This window comes from Typha angustifolia, chromosome 14 (genome assembly GCF_048772165.1).
Source record: "Typha angustifolia cultivar Huaian chromosome 14, ASM4877216v1, whole genome shotgun sequence".
In the NCBI taxonomy this organism is placed as follows: domain Eukaryota; kingdom Viridiplantae; phylum Streptophyta; class Magnoliopsida; order Poales; family Typhaceae; genus Typha; species Typha angustifolia.
Window position 1 is genome coordinate 13,217,865 of NC_133252.1, and position 10,586 is coordinate 13,228,450.

General features: G+C 39.0%; 2 protein-coding genes and 1 non-coding gene across 4 annotated transcripts; all 3 read left to right on the forward strand.

Moving 5' to 3' along the window:
- Positions 1 to 1,161: 1,161 nt before the first annotated feature.
- On the forward strand, positions 1,162 to 5,277 carry LOC140775292 (uncharacterized). Of its 2 annotated transcripts, none has more exons than XM_073118491.1 (8): positions 1,162 to 1,281; positions 2,173 to 2,493; positions 2,681 to 2,774; positions 3,046 to 3,164; positions 3,245 to 3,352; positions 3,541 to 3,606; positions 4,511 to 4,592; positions 4,864 to 5,277. In XM_073118491.1, exons 2-7 carry the CDS (start codon positions 2,188 to 2,190, stop codon positions 4,556 to 4,558), a joined length of 741 nt encoding a protein of 246 aa, XP_072974592.1. In that variant the 5' UTR covers positions 1,162 to 1,281; positions 2,173 to 2,187; the 3' UTR covers positions 4,559 to 4,592; positions 4,864 to 5,277. The 2 variants fall into 2 exon arrangements, with proteins under 2 accessions (XP_072974592.1, XP_072974593.1); XM_073118492.1 differs by having other exon boundaries at positions 3,547 to 3,606; positions 4,864 to 5,275.
- A 1,850-nt stretch (positions 5,278 to 7,127) lies between these two features.
- LOC140775865 (scarecrow-like protein 9) lies at positions 7,128 to 10,327 on the forward strand. Its single transcript, XM_073119337.1, has 2 exons — positions 7,128 to 9,899; positions 10,023 to 10,327. Exon 1 carries the CDS (start codon positions 7,482 to 7,484, stop codon positions 9,819 to 9,821), a length of 2,340 nt encoding a protein of 779 aa, XP_072975438.1. The 5' UTR covers positions 7,128 to 7,481; the 3' UTR covers positions 9,822 to 9,899; positions 10,023 to 10,327.
- Positions 10,328 to 10,480: 153 nt separating this feature from the next.
- On the forward strand, positions 10,481 to 10,552 carry TRNAD-GUC (transfer RNA aspartic acid (anticodon GUC)). Its single transcript has one exon. It is a non-coding gene; the product is annotated as a tRNA-Asp (tRNA).
- The last annotated feature ends 34 nt before the right edge of the window (positions 10,553 to 10,586 follow it).

Sequence of the window (10,586 nt, forward strand, 5' to 3'; positions counted from 1 at the left end):
TGAAATAAGGGCTAAAGATGTTTGTTACGGTGGTCTTTTAGGCATGCTATCGATAATCGTCTATTCTTTTATGTGCAAATCTCTTATAAATGAACTTCATTGGTATGATTGTAATACGTTTTAGAATGTTAGCATCCTTACTAAAATCAAGATATTTTTTTGAAAAGTTTGCTGGTGTCATCTTTCGACTTCTTTTTAGTAAATTTATTGGTCATTTGTTCTATAGTCAAACTTGTGTGGAGGCAAAGTTCAACTTTACCTTACCAAATCTTCATTGTTGAGACTATGGCTAATGGATGCATCGAAATGATGTCTACTTTAATAATACCTCAAAGTTGTCGTTAGAGATCTAGGATCGTATCCTTGAGTTATATCTTAGAATAGTTTAAGCAGAAAGCCTTAAGGCCACTAAAGTCCGATGCCATCAACTCCATCCATTTGGTGCGAGCTTTCTCTCACGAGTTGGATTAGTCAAATCATATAGTTCCTTCGTAAAATCATAGGATTTAGGTAGAACAAGCTTTGTTGCACAGCAAGTTAATGGTGGTCTTATTTTTGTATGTAATCAATGCATTAATTGACCATCTATATTTATCGTTGAAGCCTCAGCAATTTAATGTTAAATGCTCTTTATGCCATTACCCAAATTGGTACTTAACGAAATTGACTCTCTCTCTCTCTCCTTTTAATTAACTTGCTGAGTGAACTAACCACTCCTCGCGGTCTATCGAGTCAATTACTGATGATATTATTTCCCTCGGACAAAATTACCAATAGATTAAATTTTCCCATATCTTTTCTGAAACCAATCTAGCGTTTGACTAGTTAGCGAACTTAAGTAGATCCCAAAGGCTCTGGTTGTACTTTTGGGCAGAATCCTTCTCCCTTTTTTTTAACTCCCCACAGAATGAGTAATCAAAGTTTCCTTGAGGGTATACAAATAGCTTTTAAATTACTAAATAAATAAATAAGTGATAATTGAGCTGTAATTTTTATTTTATTCTGCTACAAAATATTAATATATTTTTGTGTAATTAATAATATACTTAGGTGATGGGTAACGAACTAACGATCCAATGAAATATTTGTCACAGGACACGGCACCCGCCTAAAAAGCATCACTTTTACCTTCTCAACAACAAGTCAAAAATGACACGTCGGACGAAATTTCCAACGGCTGAGATCTTATGCCCGGTTACGTTTCTTTTAACCATTCCCCCCCTTTCCTATCCCTTCCTCTTCGTTTCTCTCAAACACTCGAGCCGGGGGATCTCAAATTAGGTACGCCTTCTTTGCTTATTTCTCTTCCTTCTACTTTAATCTACGAGTAATTACAACGATTCTGCTCAAATTAGAAGGGATTAATGGAATAAACACGGAAATTTTCCATAAATTGTTGTACAATTAGAAGGGATTAGTGGAGTGAGGGTTTGCATTACCAAATTTGATTAGAAATCGAATGAGTTCTAGGAACCTCGGAGTTGTCGGATGCTTTCCTTGTGGAAGGACTGCAGAGTGGTTTCATGGAGGCATATATCTTTTTCTACTCTGTAATTTGTTGTATTTCTTTTGGTAGTCAGTGTAATATGTCATACTTGTCTTGCTTTTCTGTATATAGTAGTGTAGGAATGCTCCATTTGGTCTTGATGGAACTAATAAATGATGGAGAATATTAATATCGTAGCATGCAGTGGCTGTGAGTTATACTTGAAGTTCCAATCCTTTTGGTAAAAATAAGGCCAAACTTTGCTGATGGCGAGAACTTACGAACAACGTTGAAATACATTACAATTTCATTAACAATTACTAAACATTTTACCAGTATCAGTGAACATTATTGAAAATAAAAATCTCCACTATTTCCTATTAAATGATGAAATGAGCATTATATTGAAATCTGTCTTTTGGTTCTTTATTCTGACTTAAGAGCGCTTAAAATTACTGTTTGTTCAACATGGTTATTTGATTTTGGGCTGTTTGAACATGATAGGCATAATCATCAAAATTTTTGGTAAAGATGTCAGAAGAACTTTGGTAGAACTAAGCTAATGTACCTATCTCGCTTGACATCCATCAAAGCTGTTAAATGATGACATTCCTGTACTTACTTTTGGATTTTTCCCTGTTCAACCATTATGATGAGAATTATTGTTGAATGCCTTATATCCTCAGGCTTAACTAATATAGATGGGATCAGCAGATGAGGTGGTAGAGATAGAAACCTTGGAGAGGCGCTTATTATCAGGTCCAGCCTCAAATCAGTATAGTGAAACCGATGATGATATAATTCTCTATACTGCGTCATTTGAAGAGGTGGAAGATAACTTTGTAAAGTACCAGACAGCTCGATGGATTCTTTATTCTGTACTTCTGATCTTGGTGTGGGGAATAGGGCTCCTCATGTTGCTTTATTTGCCAATATTGATATATGTAATGCGGAAAGACTTCCGGTCACGAAAACTATATTTAACTCCGAATGCAATTATTTACAAGGTAGCTGGCAAGTCATATACCATTTACTATTGGAAGTGTAGTACAACAGATGCAAGTAGAATGTATGGTTCCCTGCTGATTTATTAGCTTTGGATAAAGATGATTCTCTTTTCTCTGGCAACAATTTGGGTCAAAATTTATGCCAATGTTCACTTGTATTGCACTTTTTTTTGTTGTTGTAATACAGGTCGTGAGACCAACAGCTTTTCCTTGTTTTGGGGTTCTGAAGAAAGAGAAGCATATAGTACTTCCTTCAGTTGCTGATGTTGTAGTTGAACAAGGTAAACCAGGAGTTCACCGTATGAATACTTGCAAGAATGTCTCGTCCCTGAATGCATACAAGAACTGATACTATTTTCTTGTAAAAGCCCTTTTGCCTTCTTGGTTTCAGTTGATTCGTGCATTATTCTTCATTGATAATGGTGTTATTTCACTTGTATGGAACATTTAAATAAATAAAAAAAAAAAAACTAGAGAAACTGTGCTTTTTTCACTCCCAAATTATGCTTACTGTCTAGTGCATCTTCTATATTGTTAACAAATTTTTAGCAGGATATCTGCAATCTCTTTTTGGGATATATTCAATTAGAATTGAAAATGTTGGCGTGAGACGACCTGCTAGCGATGATGTTAAGATCCAGGGAATTGCTCATCCTAGGGATTTTCAAAAGGTATTCCTGCTTCCATCATATCCGTTCTCTATCATGACCCCCAACTTTTAGTGCATATCACTCTGTCAGTCCTTGGTCAGGCTGTTTTAACACGGGTTTTGAGTATGAGGAGCGAGGATTTAAGTCAGCAAGCTTCTATAAATCAAGATCCACGGACTTTGGTTTCTGGTTCTATACCTGGTGCTTGGGTATGCAAAAAACATTGCCTCATTTTTATGTCTTTTAAACTTTTGGATTAACTAGTACTCTGTCTCTAGCAAAATACTGGACTGATATCAAGCCTGTTGTAACTATTGGATTTTCTTTAAACTTATGCAAAATACACTCTAATTTAAATGCATAATATTGAGTTGTTTTGAGCTTTCTTTTACGAAAGTTGCAGGTGCCGTCTTCTGGAGATCTGATATTGCAGAAGCTTGAGGAGGTTGAAAGTTCTGTGAAGGTGAAATTCTACTGATTATTTCTTTCTTTTTCTCCAAATATCATCTTTTGTATAAGTAGATATATTGCAAGAACCAGTGGCCCCTTCTCCTAAAATTTATAGGTCCGCCCTACTGCTAAAACAATTGCCAGATTCTCCATTTTTTCAACATGAAATATAATTTTTTTAATCAATTAACAGCAACTTTATACTTGATGACCTCCTTTCTGAACCATTCACAGAGAATTTCCTTAATGGAATAATGTTACCAACTCAATTCTTTTCACTTTGTGATTGGTATCTACTGTGTAAGATAATTCAGACTTCTACTGGTTGGCAAATTTATATGTTTCATTTAATGTATTAATTGGCAACTGATATAGTGGATTATTTTGGTACGTTCTCCTCTTTCTCGTCTCTACTGAGTACAGACTTGTGCAGTTGTGCCGCACTGTGCCTGTCTTGTGTTTATTCTGAAGTTCTGATTTCTGCCAATCAACCTGTCTGTGCTGGTAGCATATTAGAAAAGGGGTGTACTGCAATGGTGAAGCAATCTTTTTCTCTTGATCAACGGTTATCATCCCAAATGATGATAAGTGAAAAGCTGTGTCTTTAACCTCTTGAAAAAACAAAAACAAAAAACAAATCCACTTGTACTCCCTCATCTACTTTCACTTATATTGTGTCAGATCTTTGGAGTAAAGATAAATTTGATCTTCACGGTATTATTGTTTCGAGTCCAGATTAGATTATATAATGGCCCAAATATTCTCCACCTGTCTGTCTTGCTTAAATATCTGGTATTGCCTTAGAGATGAATAGTGGTAGAAACTGGGAGGCAACCTCAGACAAATATTATCAGAAATCCATCTGTTATTTTTGCTTTTTTGTGATGATAAACTGGTATTGCATTTCCTCAATGCAGAAAGTGCGGGCACTAATTGAGAGTGAGGCTCAACCATCTAAACTGTAATTTGAGATGAATTGGCGCCATGCATGGAACAAAGGTTTGTTTGTGTTTTTGCTTAATATTTTCACTGAAAATGTGTGTTTCTTTCCCCCCCTTGAGATGCCATCAGTGTATCCGTAATCCATGAAGGCATTTGTTTATAGCACTAGAGTTTATATATTTCTGTGTTATGTTCTTTAAGTTTATTTAAGTTTTGAACTTGTTAGGAACCGGTTATTCTACCTTCGGATAATTATTATAGCAGCATTCAATTATCCACCTAATTGCTTTTGTTGTTCATGTTTCTTGTCATCCTTTTATGTCTACAGGACAGTGACAGATGCATCACTGCACTATCGATGAAGATTCCTGTTTCACAAATGGCCCTTGATATGTAATTTGATAAAATTGGCTTCTCAATGAAAGGATGGAACTCGACAGATTTCACATCACTTCCATTCTCATATGAATGCTTGGTTCCTCGTGGAAGGAAGAAATGCTATCTAATTCTACATACGTAAGATTGTTTAACTTTTATCAGTGTATATCTAATCCAAAGATTCTTGTTTGGCACACTCCTGAGCTCATGTTGTCATTGTGCAGCTCTCTTAAAATATTTGATACTACTCTTCCTCGATTTTTAGCATTTTGCTTGATATGTTCTTAATATCCTTAATTATGCCTGTAACTCTTCTGATTTAATTGATGATGAGAAGGCTATTATTGTGGGGGGTTTTTTCCCTTCTTTTTTGAAGTAATTTGAAGTAAAGATAGCCGAAGCCCAATCTGCTGCACTATTTTCCTGTCATTAGATGCGATAGATTGGGAAGTATCGACAGAGTCAAAACCTTTGACGAGGCCCAAAATACGCCTGACCAAGTAAAATGAATCACACACGAGTTTCTAACCGTCCAAGATTCGTGCATAAGAAGACTTTGGTGGCTTTTTAAAACTAACTTCGCTTTCTAAAACATCATTTCCTATGACAAATTACCTACCGACGACGTGAGAAGGTGCTAAGAAGTTGCCGTCAAAGGTTCCACTACCTTCTTATAGTCAACTTTGACTGCTTGACCTCCAATTAGAAACCGCCATGGCAGCAGATCGCGCTCTCCCCCTGATCCCTGCGTATCTTGTTGGATCGTATACAAACACGTGATGGAACACGGAGTCCAGTGCTTCCCGGTTCTGCTCGTATTCGTCGCAGCCGCTTGCCTGGCGAGAAAGATTAGCAACCCGACTAAAATTCAACGGGAGACACGGTCGAAATTTAATTACCACTCACCACCCGGTCATAGCAGTCGGCGTCAGTGACGATGAGAGGATAAGGTTCACCGCCTTGACCTCCACGAAATTAACTGCATCTGGATAGAGAAAATAAGTTTAGTTAGTCCACTGGCGGCTGCAGGTCACAGCCGGTCAGCTTATTTCAACTTTATATGGTCCAAAGCAAATTACAACCCGGCTACTCTGTAACAGGGACGTGAAATAACTTAACTATCCTCTGTCCTCACAATATATATAGTTTAGTAAAAATAATTTGATCATTATATTATCAATATTAGTCTTAATGATGCAAGATATAGATTCATCATTTTCCACTTAGTATTTGATGAAAAAAAAAACTAAAAAATTATAATTTGCTTACTAAGAACTAAATACTAGTGTTATTTTCATAATAAATAACTCTCTCTCTCTCTCATGAGGTCATAAAGTATAAAGTATGGAACTCTGTAGCATGATTGTAACTTGCAAGCGAGTATCACAGCTCCAAACACAGTTGGTTATTAAAAATGAAAATTTACATAATATATAATTTCTTGTGAGAAGGTTGGAAGCTACTTGGCTGATATATAATTTATATGCAGACTATTCTTTTTACTATAGAACTTAAGAGCTGACCTTATATATAAGAATAATAAAAATGTAACACTTTTTAATGTTAGATCACTTCATGCGCATCCATCCATGTAAACATCTCACTTGTATAAATTCTTTTCATGATTAAGCTAAATTATGTAATTAATACTCTAGCTAATGACAACATCAAAACCTTAACCATACAAAAATACCATCATAGACAAATTATTTTGTTGCACGTAACAATAACTACGTGACGGCACATTGCAAATAGATCTAATCGGTAAATACAAAAAGTAAAGATTAAATAATTAAAAAAATTAAAAAAATTCTATCACCTTCTAGAAGATATCTTGAGATTTGTCTTGCATTGCATGTGCTCCATTTATATACTCTAGCCGGTATATTCTATCGATGGAATGGAACACTGGAATACCTTATCCGAGTCCCGGGCCCACACCACCGCGTTCAAGCAATCAAGTCAAGTCCGTTCCTGATCAAGCGATCACGACCGTCCGATGAAGGAAGAAGCTTGGTGACCAAGCCTCCTGGAGTAGACATGAAATGGAATATCGGCCGAGTGATTGGCGGTCAAACTCCTGGTCGTGGCGGTGACCGATTAATCCCAAAACCACCGGCGTTATCCGGTGACCGTTAACGGACGGCGGGGATTTCCCCAGTGGCCGTTCCGAGAAGCTTCCAGCAGAAGTTACCAACTATATTTGTTTCTTTTTTTTTTTCAACCATCGTTGGTTTATTAGTGAGCCGGTGAGCCCACAGATCGATCGCGCTCTTTCTCCAACGAGTCCCAGGTTTCTTCTCTTTAGGGTTTTCGTGTTAAGGTACGGGGTTTGATTTCCTCCCTTCATCGTTATAATTTCGGATTGTATCTTGCTTTTCATATCCCAATACTTAGGGTTTCGTCTACTCAATTCGATGCGATCCTGTTGGCATGTCGTGATTTCTAATTTTAGAGTTCATCATGTGCATAAATGAGTAGGTTCTGTAGTAAAAGTAACCATTTAAGGGTTAAACGTAGGGGAGAGTAGTGGTGATCGGAAGATTCTTGTGATCGAATCCCTTAGTAATGGGCACCGGTATCCGCGATTTGAGGGACATCATGTCGGGACTGAGAGGAGATCCGCTGTCATCCGACCAAATCACCATGAGTAATGGCTCTAATTCACAATCCATCATATCTGAGAATAACTTTATCGGCATCCAGGATATCCTGCTTGCTCCTAACGCTCCTGCTCGTACCCCAAGTCCTAGTGTTGGCTCTACTTTGGATTACGGTATCAATTCGCAAACCATCATAGCTCAAGATAACTTACTTGACCTCCAGACTATTCCCCCCTTTCCCATCCCTCTTGCTCCTGGTTCAGACTCTGTGTCTTCTTTGAACCTCATTGCCGAAATGGATTCCTCGGAAGATTCCGACATAGTTCTTACCTACATAAACCAGATGCTTATGGAGGAGGACATTGATGAAAAGTATGACCAGTATCCAGAAAACCCAGCTCTCCTTGCTGTGGAGAAACCCTTCCTTGAGATCCTCAGGGAGAAATCCCCCACCTCGCCGGACCAGCCGCCATTGTATTCCAACCATAGTTCCAATAGCCCTGATAGTGCCAGTAACAGCTATGGGAACTTCAATGGCAACAGTAGCGGGGGTGCGGTGTTACATAACAGCTGGCCCTATGATCCCATCGAGTATGATCAGCTTCAGAAGCACCCACTTTCTGTTGACTACACTTCGCACTCTTCTGTTTCCTTGGCAAAAAGCACTGGCAATATTTTTGAGGGATTAGAAGAGTCTATTCGAAGCATGGTTGCAGCTCCTGATATCTTTACGCAAAGCCAACCTGTCTGGCAGTTTAGGAAGGGAGTTGAGGAGGCGCAGAAGTTCCTCCCCAGTGAGGACAAGTTGGTGATTGATTTGGAGGCCAGCGGGTTTTCTTTGCCACGTGAAGTGAGAGAAGAGAGAAAGTTGATTAAGGTAGAGTCTGAGGAATATCAGGTTCATAGAGGAAGGAAGAACCCACACAGGGATGATTTGGATGTAGAAGAGGGGAGGAGCAATAAGCAGTCAGCTCTTTACACAGAGGAGACGCTTCATGAGATGTTTGATAAAGTTTTGCTCCATAATGGTGAGACCTGCACCAATGATGTTGTACAACTGCAAGCAGCATTAAAGAGTGAAGTGATGAAACATTCTCATAAAAGCAATTCTAAGGGATCTGGCAATGGAAAGGGTCGTGGGAAGAAGCAATCTGCAAAGGAGGTGGTGGATCTTAGAACTCTTCTCATCCATTGTGCCCAATCTGTGGCCACTGATGACCGTCGTAGTGCAGAAGAGTTATTGAAGCAGATAAGGCAGCATTCTTCACCAGATGGAGATGCAAACCAGAGGTTGGCACATTGCTTTGCTGATGGGCTTCAAGCTCGCCTAGCTGGTACCGGGAGTCAACAATACCATTCACTCATGGCAAAGCGAGCTTCTGCTGCTGATGTCCTGAAAGCCTACCAGCTTTATATGGCTGCGTGCCCTTTTAAGAAAATTTCTTATTCCTACACCAACCAGACCATCGCAGAAATCACTGAAAAGGCAAACAAAGTTCACATCATAGACTACGGTATATACTATGGTTTCCAATGGCCATGTCTCATCCAACGGCTTTCTAATAGGCCTGGTGGGCCTCCAAGGCTTCGAATTACTGGAATTGATTTACCCCAGCCAGGTTTCCGACCAGCAGAACGGATTGAAGAGACAGGGCGTCGTTTAGCTGGTTATGCTAAAAGATTCAATGTTCCCTTTGAATATCATCCCATTGCAGCCAAATGGGAGACAATCCAGATTGAGGATCTTAAGATTGAGAAAGACGAGTTTCTTGTTGTGAATTGCCTCTACCGGCTTAGGAATTTGATGGATGAGACTGTTGAAGTGGATAGCCCAAGAAGCATGGTGCTGAACACCATTAGGAAGATGAATCCTGATTTGTTTGTTCATGCAATAGTAAACGGCTCGTATAGTGCACCATTCTTTGGTACACGCTTCCGGGAAGCACTATTCCATTTCTCTGCACTCTTTGATATGCTTGAAGCTAATGTTCCACGGGAGAATGAACAGAGAACGTTGATTGAAAGAACTATCTTTGGGAGGGATGCTCTTAATGTCATATCCTGTGAGGGCACAGAAAGGGTGGAGAGGCCTGAAACTTATAAGCAGTGGCATGTGAGGCACCTCAGGGCGGGCTTCAAGCAGCTTCCGCTGAATGCAAACCTCATGAAGATAGCAAGGGAAAAGGTGAAGCTGTGCTACCACAAGGATTTTGTTGTAGATGAAGATAATCGATGGCTGCTCCAAGGGTGGAAAGGACGCATCCTCTATGCCCTCTCAACATGGAAACCCAACAAGGCATCCTGACTTTGATTAACTAAAATGAAGTCATATGTAGGTACATCTTCCTTGACCCTGCGAGTGGTCCTAATGACTGATTAGAAGGTGATTGTTATCTCCTTAGTTGTTTCATGTTGTATTTTATATATTGAACTCGTCTCATCGACTGTTTTCTTGCTTTGAGCATTATGTTCTATGTTCTCATCCGATCTTTCGGTGTTAATATAGATGATTGGCTCAAACTTTTCGTAAGGAAGATGATCATACTTATTACCTGGATTGGAGTTATAGTAGGACTACCAACGGTGAGAGGAGGCAGGCTTCTCGTTGTTCAATGTCTTATATTTTATAGGTCAGGTTCAAATAATGTATGCAGCCGCCTTGTACCATCTTTGATCATCAACAGTCATGTAATCTGTCTGTAATGTATTTTGGGTAACTCCTAGTTGCGTTACATTTTGTATGCGTTGCTCTCAGTAATTTCTCCTTTCATACAACTAATGATCAGTGGATTTCTTCAGCCTATTGCTATTTGTGTCTGGAAGCTTATCCTTTGACACGTCTGAAATCTCTCCTGTTTGTTTTAATCACTTCAGTCGCAATTTAAAGTTGACAGAATATATTCAGAGCCTGAATGCGGTGAAAATTCCAAATGTCAAGATTGCGTGAAGTAAACTAACATCGAAGTCGTTGTAGTATAGTGGTGAGTATTCCCGCCTGTCACGCGGGTGACCCGGGTTCGATCCCCGGCAACGGCGTCTATGTTTTTACATTTTAATCCGAATATGTGAC